The 16,237-nt window shown below is 38.4% G+C and overlaps 1 protein-coding gene and 1 pseudogene across 1 annotated transcript; both read right to left on the bottom strand.

The window, feature by feature from the left end:
- Positions 1-1,252: 1,252 nt before the first annotated feature.
- On the bottom strand, positions 1,253-4,208 carry LOC105750815 (E3 ubiquitin-protein ligase Mdm2-like). Its single transcript, XM_031938591.1, is given in 3 exon segments — positions 1,253-3,184; positions 3,186-3,329; positions 4,110-4,208. Coding segments are annotated over 3 exon segments (654 nt in total). The 3' UTR covers positions 1,253-2,773.
- Positions 4,209-8,364: 4,156 nt separating this feature from the next.
- On the bottom strand, positions 8,365-12,207 carry LOC116419318 (annotated as a pseudogene).
- Between the last annotated feature and the right edge of the window lie 4,030 nt (positions 12,208-16,237).

The following is a 16,237-nucleotide window of genomic DNA, read 5'->3' as shown; positions in this document are numbered from 1 at the left end:
AAAATAGGAATGAAGGAGTCCTACCAAATTCCTTCTATGACACAGATATTACTGATACTAAACCAGTAGGCTGAAAACAGAAAGAAAATTATAGACCAATCTCCTTAATGAATATTGATGCTAAAATCTTAAATAAGATATTAGAAAATGTAGAAAATCATTCCAAGATAATACACTATGATAAGTAGGATTTATACCAGGAATGGGGCTGGTTCAATATTAGAAACATCAAATAATTGCCATTAGTCAAATTAACAAAACCATATGATCATCCAATAGATGCAGAAAAAGATTTGATAAAATCCAACATCCATTCCTAATTAAAACACTGAGAGTATAGAAAAATGGACTTTTCCCTTAAAAATTCAAGATCTATTTAAAACCATGTACATCAATGTAATGGAACAAACTGCAACCATTCCCAATAAGTCTGAGTGAAAAAGGTTGCCCCTATCACCATTACTATTTAATAGTATTAGAAATGGTACTTTAGAAAAGAGCTGAGAAAGAGATTAAAGGAATAAGAATAGGCAATGAAGAAACCAAATTATCACTCTTTGCCGATGACATGATGGTATACATGTGCTCATGTTTTCACAAAGGACTCAAAAACAAATAACTTGTGCCCATACTGTGTATATATACACAGCTATATGGATCGGTTTCACAGCTATTTAAAGCAGTAATATTTTATGTTCTAATTAGCTTTGTTTCTTTGCTCTCCTTTTAGTCACTTTATATTCCAGTCCTGGTACAGAACTCCAGAATCCTATATCTACATTATCCTTCAGTAATAAAAAAAACAAACAAACAAACAAACAAAAAAACCCAACAACAACAAAAAAAAACTCATTACCACTCAAAGCAGTCCCGTCTTGAGTTTTAGAAAATTCTAGTGGTCTAGATATTTTGCTTTATATTAAGTGGAATCAGCAGGTTTTGTTTTGTTTTCTTTTGCTTTTTTGCTGAGGCAATTGTGATTCAGTGACTTGCCCAGGGTCACACAGCCAGGATGCATTAAGAATGAAGCCAGATTAGAACTCGGGTTCCTCTTGACTTCAAGGCTGGGGCTCTATCCACTGAGCCATCTAGTTGCCCCCAAATCTGCAATTCTTTTACGTCACCTCCAGTCCTGCCTTAGTTGTACCCAATGGCACTGTCACACACATCAGGCTGGAGCACACATTCTAGGGAAATGATCTGCATCTTTAGCTCTCTGGTTCACTAACAGTCTTCAATTCAAACAGAAGAAACCAGCTCTACTGTATTTTATTTTCTTTATTAACTTTCACAAACACATTTATAATGAACTTTCAATTAGCTACATGAATTTTTATGAGAAGTTTCCAAATCTGAATTGGCTTTCCAGCCAGCAAATTAGTCTGGGGCTCAGAAAATTCACAGACTAAGCTACAATAATTATGAAAATAAATCTTCTCCCCAAAGAAAAATCATAATGTATTTACGTTGCAGGTGCCCATATCCAAAATCGTAAATGTGGATCAAAGCTCACCTTCAATAGCTTGGAAAAGTAGAAATTCACATTAATTATCTGTTTTAAATAACCAAGACTGCCATCTTCTAATTCTAACACACTGAAATCAAACATATGGCAAATGGTTTAACAACTATATATATCTAGTAAACACTTAATTGGCAGGTAGCCAGGGGGAGGAAATAAAAGATTCTGTAAGAATGTGTTTTCATGTGTGCAGCTTTCAATTTATTAAGTTTACGTTAAAACTCAAAGACACCTCCCCAAGGCCATGTATCCAGACCAAGATAATATATATATCCATTCAGTCATATCTGAATTACTTTCAACTTGGTAGAAAAAAAAAAATGAAACACTTTGCAACTCAAAATCGATCTTTAAGTGAGGTCTGGGGTATGCTAATATTCAGTCAAAAGGTCCATACTAAATTGCCTACAATGATCCTTCTAGAGCAAAGGAACGTAAAAAGAATAAATTACAATGGGCTCCACAATAGATAGTGTTTACATACACAATAGCAAAGGAGCTTGAGGTAGTAAATGAATTCACAGGTTTTTAATCAGCAGGTACTTAAAACTTCAAAGAAACAAAAATCTGAAGAGTATCTTATTTGCAACTCAAAAACAATCATTTTCATGAATCATCATTACCTTTCCCCAACAATATTAAACTTAAATAATATTTATTAACTCACTTACACAAGTTTTTCAAAAATCCTGACATTCCCCAACTCCAGAAGACAAGAATTATTTAACAAATAGAAATAGTTGTCTTCAAACTAGTAATTCTTAATGAGGCACACAGTAAATGAGCTGTAGTTTCCACAAATCCAATGTATGTGTTTATGACTTACAAATTATCTGACTTAGAAAATAAACCTTAAGAATCAACTAAGGCACCAAGAGTTACAGTGGTTCATCCTGGGTCAAATCAGCTTCAAGTGTCCAATGTGTTATCTGAACCTAGATCTGTCCAGACTAGTATTCTATCCACTTATACCCTGCTGTCTCTGTAAGTAATACAAATGAATACTAATAAAAATCATACAAAACTGGAAAAGAACAGGAACCAAATATTTTTTTCCTCAAGGAAAAGAAAAAAGAAAAAACTTTTTTCCAAAAAGCAAACTGCACTAGAGAGAACTAAAATACTCATTTTCTCAGAAAAAAAAAAAAGGTACAAAAATAAAATTTTCAATAAATTTCACAGCCACATGTGAACATTCTTAAGAGCGTTTCATGTACAGGACTCTACGGTTCCACTTTTAGTACAACACATTTAGAGAAAATAAGTTAACACAATCATTTGAATTGGCTGCCTGCACACTGGACAAGGCCTATTTCTCTTTTTCAATTTCTTAGCACATGGAAAACATGCCAGAAGGTGTCCTGTCCTTCCATGGACAATGCAACCATTTTTAGGTCGGCTCTGACAGATGACACAGGGCTCTACTGTGCTAAGGGGAAGAAAACATCCCATATTTTTTTCTTTGTCTTGTGCTTCTTTTCTCTCAAATTCTCTAGCATCTTCCCGATTACTACTCATGATACTTTTAGATGTTGATGACTGGGAATAATCCTCACTCTCTTGAGAGTCTGATGTCTGTACTACCTTTTTATCACTTTCCTCAACACATGAATCTTGAGAGTCATTGATTTTATTGTTCTTACAATCTGGAGCATCAAAGTCCTCCTTCTTCCCTTTGTGTGGGATTTTCTATTGTGCCTTTCTCCAAAACTTCACCTTTCTCCTCAGAAAGCCAATTTTCTCGTGAAGTCCAACATCTGTGGCAACGTGGTGGAAGTGGAGGATTTATTTTGTCACAGAGAAGATGCTTTCAATAATCCTGCAATGAAATAAGTAGAATCAGTCTCAATAATTCTTAAACATCTATAAAGAACAATGCTAGTTATCACAATTTACTCAGTGTGTTTCTTAAGAAATGTTTGTTTTACGAACTGATGCTGAGTAAAATGAGCAGGACCAGGAGATCATTATATACTTCAACAATGATACTATATGATGACCAGTTCTGATGGACCAGGCCATCCTCAGCAACGAGATCAACCAAATCATTTCCAGTGGAGCAGTAATGAACTGAACCAGCTATGCCCAGAAAAAGAACTCTGGGAGATGACTAAAAACCATTACATTGAATTCCCAATCCCTATATTTATGCACACCTGCATTTTGATTTCCTTCACAAGCTAATTGTACAATATTTCAGAGTCTGATTCTTTTGTACAGCAAAATAACAGGTTTAGGTCCATGTATCCTTATTGTGTATCTAATTTATATTTTAATGTATTTAACATCTACTGGTCATCCTGCCATCTAGGGGAGGGGGGGGTAAGAGGTGAAAAATTGGAACAAGAGGTATGGCAATTGTTAATGCTGTAAAGTTACCCATGTATATATCCTGTAAATAAAAGGCTATTAAATAAAAAAAATGTTTGTTTTGCCATAGAAAAGATTTTCCACCCTCACTTTTTGTTGTTGTTCCTTTTCGTTTTCTTTTCTGACTCATTTTTTCTCTCACAGAAAGCCCTCTCTCAGGCAGGGACTTCAGACACAAGAGAAGTGTCTCTTTAACACCCCACAGACCAGAACACACTTTGGCCGTTCTGGGGACCCCACCCTTCAGGGGTCCCAAGCCAGCGCTCTCTTTGATCTGTGCTAGGGGAGATAACTGGAGAAACTTAAGAGGAGCCATGTTTGAGCCCTTCTCCCCTCCCTGTTAAATGCAATGGAGTCTCTAATGGTCAGACTCTAGCCACGAGGAGAAAGGTCACTGAATTGGGGCCAGTTTAGAGAATGTCTCTGCCCACGGCTGCTACTCCCTGGACAATGCTGAACAGTGAACAGTATCATGCCTTATGTCACAGTATCTCAATGTGAGGGAGAGAGAATGGATAGTGGAAAGCAGGGTAGAAACCCCCAGCTGGAGGGGCAGACAGAGCCTATAGTGGTAGCTGAGCCTGGAGATGATGCTAGAAGCTCCAGGAGTGGCCTCTGGTTGGCATTTGAAGCCCTTCATCACAAGCTGATTCTGGCCAATACCAATACTGCCCCGTTAAGCCATTGCATTACACTCAAGGGCACCCGTTTCTGTAGCAATGCATTGCCCTCCCATCCTAACAACTATCTGAACTCATTCTTCAGATTTTTATTCCAACCCTCCTCTCCATATTGAGAAACATTTTTCAACCCAAGACCCAATGACCTCCTTTAATGCCATTCTCCTCAAGCCCTGTCTACCCCTTCCACTGTGTTTTCTCGAATACCTGTTGTACAGGGAACTAATTTCCACCTTAAACCTCTTCTCTTTTTTGCTCCTTCTCTCCCTCAACATTTGCTACTCTTTTCCAGCCCTGACACCTTTCACACACGTAGCCACTGGCTTGCTCACTAGTGCATGTGGGGTGAGAACACTCTTTGCTCTCTTCAGATTCTCCCTCTTCACCACCACTCACAGATTCTAATCCTCGAACACTGATTCTCCAGCCCCAGTCCAGACTAGGGTAGTCTGCCTGAGCCTCCAGGACCCTCTTCCTTAATGAGATTCAGCGAGGGGGCTCAGTCTTTCTCCTGCCCCAACTCTCATCCTGGTATTTTCATACTGATATTTCCTCAAATACCCCAAGACCCAAACTATTCTTCTACCTCCACTTAGTTCCACACTGAGATGGTCATATCCTTCACCTTGGCATCATACTTACAATGTTCTGCTTCTTTGATAAACTTTGAAATTAACTTATTTTACTATTGATTTAACATATATCTTCTCCTTCTACAAAACCCTCCCAATTTCCAATGGAATCAATTAATTCATTTGAAACCAGTGTTTTTTTAATATGGTGGCTAACATCTCATTTACTATAAAACAATCAAAGAAAATACTGACTTCCTGATTTTAATGCTTAATAGTTCCTACGAAATATTTCATGATGGTGATGATCAACTAAAGATTTGATTCTTCTCAATGATCCATGTTCCAAAGCTATCCAAGGCACTTTGGACTGAAAATTCCATCTATGTCAGAAAAAGAACTATCAAAATTGAATATAAATCACACATGCTATAGGTTACTTCTTTTTTCTGTTTTTTTCCTTCTCCTATGAAGATTTTTTCTTTTTATTCTAATTTATCTCTCCCAACATGAAGGAATATATGTATTAAAATAAACAAATAAGGAAAAAATGAAATATTTTATGTTTTGAATATATTTTAGTATCTTCCTGCAGAACATTCAAACTTTTAAATCCAGAAGCTTAACTTGAATTCTAGACAAGTTAACTCTGACAAATAAAATCATTGAGGTAAATAAGGATTTAAGGATGAAAAGGTTACATTTGAAATAAACACTTTTCCCAGAGCTACCACCTGGATATCTGAGCTCTATGACAGCTTGAACCATTCAAGTTTGTCGTTTTCATCAAAATTCCAAGTTTTTGGAAGAGTTAGCAGAGGTATTTCTTCACTATGTAAAACAGGTATATCTTATTACTGATAGAAAATTTGGATGGTAATATACTATGTTTAGATTTGCAAGTACTCTTTGATCTATTTAAACAAAAATAGCTATGGAATGCCTCCTGTTCCAGTCCAAATCACATAAATGGCATATAACAAAATTTATACATTCAGCCAGTAATCAATCTAACAGGTAAGCTGTGGGGAGCCGGCACTAATCTACAGCCACATAAGGCCAACCTTGAATAGGTTGAATCTCCTAATCACATTATACCAAAGACTTCCTGAATAGGAATCTCCTAATCACATCCTAACTTTGAATAGGCAGATATCTAGGCATCCCCTAATGGCATCATAGAGCTTCCTGCCACCTGAAACATCTGAGCAGCTCATCCTTGGGCGGGATACCAACCCTTTGTCTAGGACCCCCACCCTGTACTGTGTTTGAACAAACCCTGCCTTCTTTTCTACTGCTATATATATATCTGTACTATTGCACCCATTAAAATGAGGCTTGATCAGATGGATTTGTCTTGCCTCCATTTTGCGCGTCCCCTCTCTCCTGCCCTTATCTCTTTTCTTCCAGGGTCCACACACTCTGCCGCGCGGGCCGAGGCAGTAAGCATCCCAATCCTTATCCTGATCTTCTACTTTACAACCAAAATGGAATTAATATGGTACTTCACACATCTGAGTAAATTTCATTTTTGAGTAATCTTGCATTCATGATGACTAATAAGAATATATATATCAAGAATTTAACACCATACCAAAATCTATAAAATCAAGAGTATTTGAAAAAAAGAGAATTAGAGAAACAGTAATAATGTGAACCAGATGATGCCCAATATTCAACTGATAGAACACTCTACTATTTATTCCAGGTTTCATATTCAAAGTATGAATAAACATGTGCAACCATGTCCCAAAGCACATCACCCAGAATTTCATCTAACATGCAAGGAAAAGCCAACTAATGACTTCTTAATACTTTCCCACTTCTTGCCCCCTAAAATAAACCACATTTTGTACAGTCTGATATTATACAATTTATACCCAATTCACATTGCTTAATGATGATTTTAGAAATTCCCAAATGAATTTCAAAATTTGGCATCAAAATGTAAATCTAATAAAACACCCAAGAAATTTCCAGGGGTAGAACTGTGTTAAAAAGAAGAATCATAAGATATTCAACATGGCAAGCACAAATGAAGTAACAAAAACAATGAACCTTGTGGTGTTTTTCTTCTTTAAAATAATAAAATGGTTCTCTCTTAGAGTAGGTTTCTTGGGGAGGTTTTCTGGAGGCAGCCTTAGTTTCCTAGTTAAAAGTAATAATCACCCAAATGCAGCCAGATTAAAGTTCAGATCTTTTATTGCAAAATAGCCCGGTTAGTTTTCCTTTTTCTTTTTTAAATTTTTTTAAAATGGTCTCTTATTGATAAATTGAAACCTAAAACATGATCACATTTAAAAAAAAAAAAAACTTAACAGGTAACTTGAAATATTTTTGTAGCAACATTTTATATTATAATCCATGTTTTTGGAGACCAAGTGAGTGCATGGGGGAGGGGGGTTAATTGTGCTCCAGAAATGTTTGGGCTTGAGCTTGGGGGTTTGGGTTTTTGGTTTGGAGAGATAAAGTTTTTGTGCTTTGTTTCTTGCTATATATCTTCTTAGTAAATACCTTTGGTTTTTGTTTTGTTTTTTTATTAAAATTTTTTTTTGTTTTCAAAAAAAAAAAAAAACTTTAATAGGTAACTTTGATCTCCCTTTCTCAGGTTTATTATGAATCGATTGTCCACTGTGGGCAGGCAATGGCAAAGTTTCATCCAAGAAGACATCTGCTGTTAATTTAAGTCTTTCCTATGGTGTAAGAAAACCTTTCCTCATTTGACATTTTAAAGCCAACACTTCAAACAAAACCAATTTTTAAGCAAAACAATCCCTTGTATCGGCTTATTACAAATTTCTTTTATAAATAACTTTCCCAGGCATGGAAAGATTTGTATAACTAATGCTAAGTGAAACAAGGAGAACCAATAAAACAGTGTACACAGCAAAAAAAAAAAAAAAAAAATTACTTTCCCCCTCCCCAAACTTTAGAAACTTATTTAAAAAACAAAGAAATGAAGCTGGAGGAATTGTTGTATAACTAATGCTAAGTGAAACAAGGAGAATCAATAAAACAGAATCAATAAAACAATGTACACAGCAAAAAAAAAAAAAATTACTTTCCCCCTCCCCAAACTTTAGAAACTTTATTTAAAAAACAAAGAAATGAAGCTGGAGGAATTGTTGTATAACTAATGCTAAGTGAAACAAGGAGAACCAATAAAACAGTGTACACAGCAAAAAAAAAAAAAAAAAAAAAATTACTTTCCCCCTCCCCAAACTTTAGAAACTTTATTTAAAAAACAAAGAAATGAAGCTGGAGGAATTAAAAAGTACCCGTCACTTTACTCTCTTTAACAGACTGCTCAAAGTTTTAAAGACCGCTGCAGGGTTTGCTTAGTACAGTCACAAGCTCACCCTATCATCAGCTTTTTGTGGGCATATGGATGAGGTTTTCCTAATCACTTATTCTCTCCTTAGTAATGTCTATATTCTGGCTTCAGTTCCCAGGTATTTCTGTGGGTCCCCTTAACATTGTAAATGCCTATTTCTCTCAAAGATTTCCTTCAGGTATATCACAGGCTGTTTGGTGATATCCACTAAATCCTTAATATTATAATACTGATGTTTTCAAAGCTGAAAACAATATGTCCAAAACCTGTTGCTTATCAGCTCTAGCACGCTTTCCACCTTCTTTCTTTTTCTTCTCATATTCAATATTGTATTGATGATTAGCCACAGGTTTAAAATTTGTTGTAACAGCTTTGTCCAGCTGCTGTAATACTCTTACAGGTTTTGAAACTTCTTCTATTTGTAACCTCTTCAATCTCATATAGTTTTCACTGGCAGCAGGTCTGCATTCAGCACGTTGTACCACTATTCCTTCAATGAAAGTTTATCTGAGGGCTCTCTGTAAAGACGAGTCAATGTCTGTCCTCCCACACTTTGCAAGAGAAACGAATGTTCTCTGGGAGCACTAACAGAAGCAGGTTTTCCACCAATATCATGGATATTTGCAAGTTCCTCATTCAAGGTAAAAGATACCTCAGTGCTTCCTTGATTCTTTGCAATCCTCAGCTTACCTACTTCTACTCCTGAAGCTTTGGCCCATTGCTGAGACAAATACTTAGGAACCTTCACGAGCCACACTCCGGTGTTTTGTTTGGCGCTGGTCAAGTTGAGCTCCAGCAGCTGGAGCCATGGCTCAACGCCCGACGCCGTCACCGTCACGGTGGAGTAGAAGGGCGCAGGTTCGGAGAAGGAGGTCGGGTGACGTCACAGGTGTCGCTCCAAAGCAGGAAGCGACTCCAGTTAGTTTTCTCCGTGGCCTATCTCTCTGCGGGCTTCCAAGAGCTCTTGCAGGTCCTTTGCCTCTGCTCTCTTCACCTTCCAGCCAGCACAAAGATGGAATGAATCTCTCGTCTCCAAGAGAGGGCTTGTGGGCTTCCTCCCAGAGTGTTCCTCTCCCACCTCTGGGAATGTTCCCAAATAACTAACCTGAAGCTCTAAGAGCTTCAATATATATGATCTCCCAAAGGTTGAGCTCCTCCGAGGGAGGGATTAACGGAGGTGTGAATTCAGATTATGTCATACTAAACCCAGAAGTGTGAACTCTAATGAGTACTTAAATATTTATTGCTTCTATGAGCTCTCTAAAGGGGTCAACACAAGCATTATTGTCAATCAGTTCTACCAAGTACTTGTTTGTAACTGAAGAACCAATCACTGTACTTAAATATTGATTGCTTCTATGAGCTCTCTAAAGGTGTCAACACAAGCATTATTGTCAATCAGTTCTACCAAGTACTTGTTTGTAACTGAAGAACCAATCGCTACTGAATGGGTTATCTATATACAATTAGAACACCAACCCGTCAGATCAAAAAGCAAAATTTATACAAAACAAGAAAAATAAAAATGAGAAAAGGATATAGAATGCAACTTAAAATTCCAAATGGATCTATTTTAGCAAATCATTGATGCAGAAAATGGGAAATAGATGGAAAACATCTACACTAAGTATAATTATGTCATATAAAAGTTTAATCAATGTAAATCATTGCCATAAAGAAAGCTAAAATGGCCTAAAATTTGCTTTGGTCAATAAATACCTGACTCACTCGAATCCATGTAGCCACTTTAAAACACTTATTAGATATTGGCCGATTTTGAGTAATTTGAACTCAGAAGATAGCAAGAAGCAAAAGATAAATAAAACAAAACTAGAAGAAATGTTTGGGACAGAGAAACCCAATGGAATAAAGTCATTCGAAAAGTATTTTAGGATAAAATTAGGAGGGCAACAGGTCAAAGATCGAAATCTCCATAATTATCTGTATAACCAACTCTTTTCACAATAAATAGTCAACTATATTTGGATTCTAACATCACAGTTCTATATGTACTTATAGAGGAGGTATGAATGTTACTGAAAAATAGATAACTAGAGCAAGGTATAACATGAAGTACATGCTGAAGATGACACATTTTGAGGATATTTTTAAGAAAAATTTGTAAGGTGTCTGGAGAAGGTAGTAAAAAAAAGGCACTAGGGGAAAACCTCTTAGGTCTTATCATTACTCCTCCCTACTCCCCCCTCAAAAAAGTGAAGAGGAAGGACACTAATACCCACCAATCAATCTACCTACTTTCCTATCTATATAAGTACAAGAGCATCTATGATAAAGTTATTAGAAGGGAACAAAGGAAGATTTTTATGCAAGTGAGATTTCACAATGAGCCACATCTTTACTATTTTACAATGAAGAGAAAAACAAATACAAGATCCTACTATGCTTGTTTATTAACTATAAAAACAACCAACCATTTGATTCCATAGATATTTCAAAATGATTTTTAAAGAGTGTCCTTCAACAAGGGATATCCATGTATCCATCTTGTTCAATGACCTTCTAATTACTAATATCATGCAAGATCTAAAAGAGTGAGAAAACTGCTCTCCCAACATATTTGCTATGGTCATAAAAGAGATGTAGGATAAATGAAATGCCTGCTGCCTACAGGAAGCTCTGGGATACTGCTGAGCCTTCTGGATGAGATCTATCATCACTTGGGAATTTAATTTAATTTTATACACACAAAAAAAGTGGATTCATTATATACTTCAACAACAATACTATATGATGACCAGTTCTGATGGATCAGGCCATCCTCAGCAACGAAATCAACCAAATCATTTCCAGTGGAGCAGTAATGAACTGAACCAGCTATGCCCAGAAAAAGAACTCTGGGAGATGACTAAAAACCATTACATTGAATTCCCAATCCCTATATTTATGCACACATGCATTTTTGATTTCCTTCACAAGCTAATTGTACAATATTTCAGAGTCTGATTCTTTTTGTACAGCAAAATAACGTTTTGGTCATGTATCCTTATTGTGTATCTAATTTATATTTTAATGTATTTAACATCTACTGGTCATCCTGCCATCTGGGGGGGGGGGTAAGAGGTGAAAAATTGGAACAAGAGGTATGGCAATTGTTAATGCTGTAAAGTTACCCATGTATATATCCTGTAAATAAAAGGCTATTAAATAAAAAAAAAAAAATGTTTGTTTTGCCATAGAAAAGATTTTCCACCCTCAGTTTTTGTTGTTGTTCCTTTTTCGTTTTCTTTTCTGACTCATTTTTTCTCTCACCAGAAAGCCCTGCTCTCAGGCAGGGACTTAGAGACACAAGAGGAAGTGTCTCTTTAACACCCCACCCAGACCAAGGAGACACATGGCCGTTCTGGGGACCCCACCCTTCTGGGGGTCTTAAGCCAGCGCTCTCTTTGATTTGTGCTAGGGAGATAACCGGAGAAACTTAAGAGGAGCCATGTTTGAGCCCTTCTCCCACTCCCCTGTTAAATGCAATGGAGTCTCTAATGGTCAGACTCTAGCCAGGAGGAGAAAGGTCACTGAATTGGGGCCAGTTTAGAGAATGTCTCTGTCCACAGCTGCTACTCCCTGGACAGGGGTGAGGGGTCTCTCCTTCAGGTCTTGCTCTCCCAGCAAGATTTGGGGGCTTAGATGAGCTGCCCTGCCCTCAAGTTCCAGTGTAGAGCCACCAGAGGAGCCCTCGCCATTCGGGACACACCGCACCGGGTAAGATGGCATCACTTCCTCCCTCACCCTCGCTCTGGCCTTTCCTCTCCCTTTTCCAAGGAGTGGGGATCCCAGAACTCAAGGCCTGTTTCAGACCTCTCCCATGTGGCTTGGCAACCAGCCATTTAAATGCTTCTATCCTGTCCCCTTCTTGGGGTTCCTGTACAGTGGGGAGATTGGGGACTCAATCTTATCTTCTCAAATCTCAGGAAAGGTTTTCACCAACTTTTAAAACGGAACTTGGCAAGCAATCTGGACAAGGGAGCCAAGCCCCTCCCAGACCTGTACCTGGCTCTCAAAAGCCGCAGCTTCCAGCCCTCAGGAAGTATGTTCATCCCATACATTTTAAACGGGACTTGGTTTCCCCGATTTGGTCATCCTGTGTTAGAGCAATGCCTCTCCCGTTCAGGCTTTTAACTGCAGAAGCCTCAGAATGATGCTTTTGCACTATCATGAGGCTGTCTACAAAGACTGGGGATTTTAAACTGCTCTCAGTTTTTTTTCTTAGCCTCAGAGCACTATTTAAAACTTTTTCTCAGCTGCTTGTGGAGAGATAACCTAGCTTAACCAGGCTAGGTCTCTATCTCTCTCTCTCTCTCTGTTTCTCTCTCTCTCTCACTTTCCTACCTACCTCTACAGATGTGAAATCGTTCACCCCTAATTTTTTCAATCCCAAAACCTTTTGCCAAAGGTTTTGGCACCTACACACTCGGTTCTACTCTTTTCTGGATCGGCGTTTTACATCCCTGCCAACAATTAAAGGTCTCTTTTCTGGGCTCCAACCCTGGCCAGTTGCAGCTTCAACAAAGACCTTTGGAATGATGGCTGGGGAATAAAACTCCAAGTTAAGGCAAATTAAATTCTTTAGAATTGGATTCTTTGGCTTCTTCTCTCTTTCATTTCTTGACTAACAAGAAATGAGTTCATGGGAGAAACTGAAGCCATTTAAGAATTCAGTGAACACTTTTAGGAGAGATTTGTCTTTCCTGTAGTGCTTTTCTCTAGCTCTCTAGACTTGTTCTCTGTTCTACACTATGGCTCAAAGAGCACAGGGGCTATAGAATATGCATGCTGTCTAGAGTTAAGCTAGGAGCTATTGAAATAGAGAACACACCCATTCCTACCCTGCCCTCAAGGTTGGTGGCCCTCCTAGGAGGTTTCCACTGAGGCAAACCCAACATAATTCCTTCTCTAACGGGGGAGACAGTCCAAACTCCTGGGAATTTGGCCGGGCTCAACGTTCAGAGGGATTTGTCCGCTAAACCCTGTTTTTGGCAATGGTTCTGAAGAGGGCCTTTGTGACACCTTCTAGAGATATCTAGGAAGATTACGTTATAGAATGGGAAAGTTTCCGGGTTTTGCAACTAATTAGCTTCCCTCTCCCCATCCCTAAAGATTCTCCCTTAAGCTGTCTCTTAGTGCAGAGACAAACACTGGGCGTGAGAAAAATGCCTCAATCTCAACACCTGAACTCCCAATAGATTAGCTGAATTCCAATCTCTCTCAGGACAAGTCCAATCTCTAAAGTACTTTTTTTTTTTTTTTTTTTTTTTTTACTACTGGGACTGATTAACACTTATGCCCTCAGGCAAAAACGGCGAGCCAAAACACACCCAGCACACTTGTCTCTTTCGAAGCTGAAAAACCCAACCTAAGGACACCTGTGACCCACCCATCTCCTCAACTTTTTCCCCATCTGAACCTCAATGCTTCTTCCACTCTGCTGCTAACAGCTGTTGGTTTCCCTTTAACTCTAACCTGAGACTCTCAGCTCTTTTCTTCCCTGGGCAACTTCTGCCTCCTGAAAAAACCCTCGGAACGCAGCGGAAGCGCCTTTTCATACAAATTTCTCCCAGACTTAGGCCTGGCCAATAAAGGCCTTTATTGGGGACTCGCGCCACTACTAGACCTCATTTACTACGGTATCCTTGCGCCGAATCCAAGGGGTTTGCAGGGGAGCTCTGTTTGACTCCCTGTACCCCAAACCTTCCACTAGATCTCAACTAAACCCTAATTTCATTTAGGTCCCCAAATCTAGACCTCAACACTGCAACAAATGGGAAGAACTTAAAATGCAGAAAGATATATATATAATTTTTTTTTGATAATGACTACAGCTGGCATTTCCTTTGTTGGACTATTATAGACACATTATAAGGCATTTTCCCCCCAGGATTTTAAAATTTACTCAATAGTAGCATAGTGGAAGAAGCAGAGTAAGAAAAATATTTGTTACTTAAAAATTTAAATGACCTATTCTTTAAAAGGAAAGACTCTGAATGGAATTCCTCCCACTGAGGCTACTGATTGCCAGGGCCATACACACCAGTCTTCCTTGGTTTGATGCGAAAGATGAGCGGGTGTTCTTTCTTCTCTGTCTCTGTCTCTCCATCTCTCTCCATCCTTTTTGCCTATGGACTCATAGCTGGTTATTTATCTTTATTCTCCTCTGGGTTAACTCTCCTCTGTGCCTAACCCACTGCGCACTGTGTAGGTGGATCTGCAGAAAGACACACCTGGAATTCGTGCTGTGTCCTAAGAGGAGCTCTAACAAGAGGACACACCCCTCGCCATCTCAAGGAACCTTTAACACCTGTAAGACACAACCTCCTGCCTCAGAGGCCAAGCCCCTTTTTACCTACTGGGTCCACCCTAGCAGCTGACATGAGTACATGGGATTTCTCACAAGGAACCTCCCTAAACCCAGTTCCCTCCTGTAGAAAATGATGGATTTGGACATGATAACTTGAAAAGTCTTTTTCTAATTTGAATCTATGATTCTCTTGTGATTTTAAAATTGGTTGCTTTGTGGATACTTTGTCACTGATGTGTAGCTTAGGAACTCCTAATGTTTTTGGTTTTGTGGTGTTGAGGATGAAATCAGGAGATCATTAATCCCCTCTGCTTATGTCTTTAATTCCTTCTCCAGGGACAGTAAGATTCCAAAATCCCTTGATAGCCTGGCTGAGTTTTTAAAATTCCTTATTCAAGCCTTAGACCATTTTCCCTTTTGTCATCCATTAATTGTGCCAGAATATTAGGGTTTAGGATCAATAAATGACAATAACATTCAGGATGCATAAGTTTCTATGAGAAAATTCTGAGTTTATGACTCTGTGTGCATGTGTGTGTGTGTGTGTGTGTGAGAGAGAGAGAGAGAGAGAGAGAGAGAGAGAGAGAGAGAGAGAGAGAGAAGCAGAAAAAAAGGGAAGGACAGGCAGAGAGAGGGTAGAAAAGGGAGGTGGAACAGGTTATTCAGTGCATAGCCTAGGGCTTGCCGGAACATCTCATTCTGGAATGCTGTCTCCCAGGCACAGTTCCCCTGCTCAGTCTTTCTTGGATCTGTGACCCAAAGTGTACAATGACTGACAGAGTTATCAGTTTGCTCCCATTCCAGGGCCCCTCTGTGCTGTGTCTGAGGCTCCTTTTTGATCTGATATACAGCCTCTTCCCATGATCTAATATGTTATATGACAATATCAATAGACAGAACTTTTGTCCAGAGCACTCCTACACCTTGACACCTGAAACCTGTTAATATCTTTCCCTGATCTTCAGAGGAAGCTGGTAACCCTATTGCCCTGAAGGCAGACTCTAAAGGCTTTAAAAAATGAGTAAAAAAATCAAAAGGAAGATCAACAGTTTCTATACAGAAAAAGAGCAGGTTTGCAGCCCCGAGGAGACTAATAGCAAACAGTCTCCAGACAATACCCCAAAGGGGAATGTTATCTGTCCCCTTTTACATAACACTCTCCTACAAGAGACCATTAAAAGTCTCAAAAGATATTTAGAAGAAAAATGGAGGAAGGAAAGAGAAGCTTTGAAAGAAAGTAACAACTTGCTGAAATATGAATTGGAAAAGGTAAAAAATTCCCAGGAAATGCAGGGAAACAGAATTTGTGAATTGGAAAAAGTAAAAAAAATTCAGGAAAGTAAGAATTGTGAATTGGAAAAGATAAAGAATTCACTAGAAAGTAGGATTTATGAATTGGAAAAGACTAAGATTCACAAGAAAGTAGGATTTGTGAATTGGAAAAAGAAA

Source organism: Sarcophilus harrisii, chromosome 5 (assembly GCF_902635505.1).
Source record: "Sarcophilus harrisii chromosome 5, mSarHar1.11, whole genome shotgun sequence".
In the NCBI taxonomy this organism is placed as follows: domain Eukaryota; kingdom Metazoa; phylum Chordata; class Mammalia; order Dasyuromorphia; family Dasyuridae; genus Sarcophilus; species Sarcophilus harrisii.
This window is presented reverse-complemented; position numbering and strand designations above follow the sequence as displayed.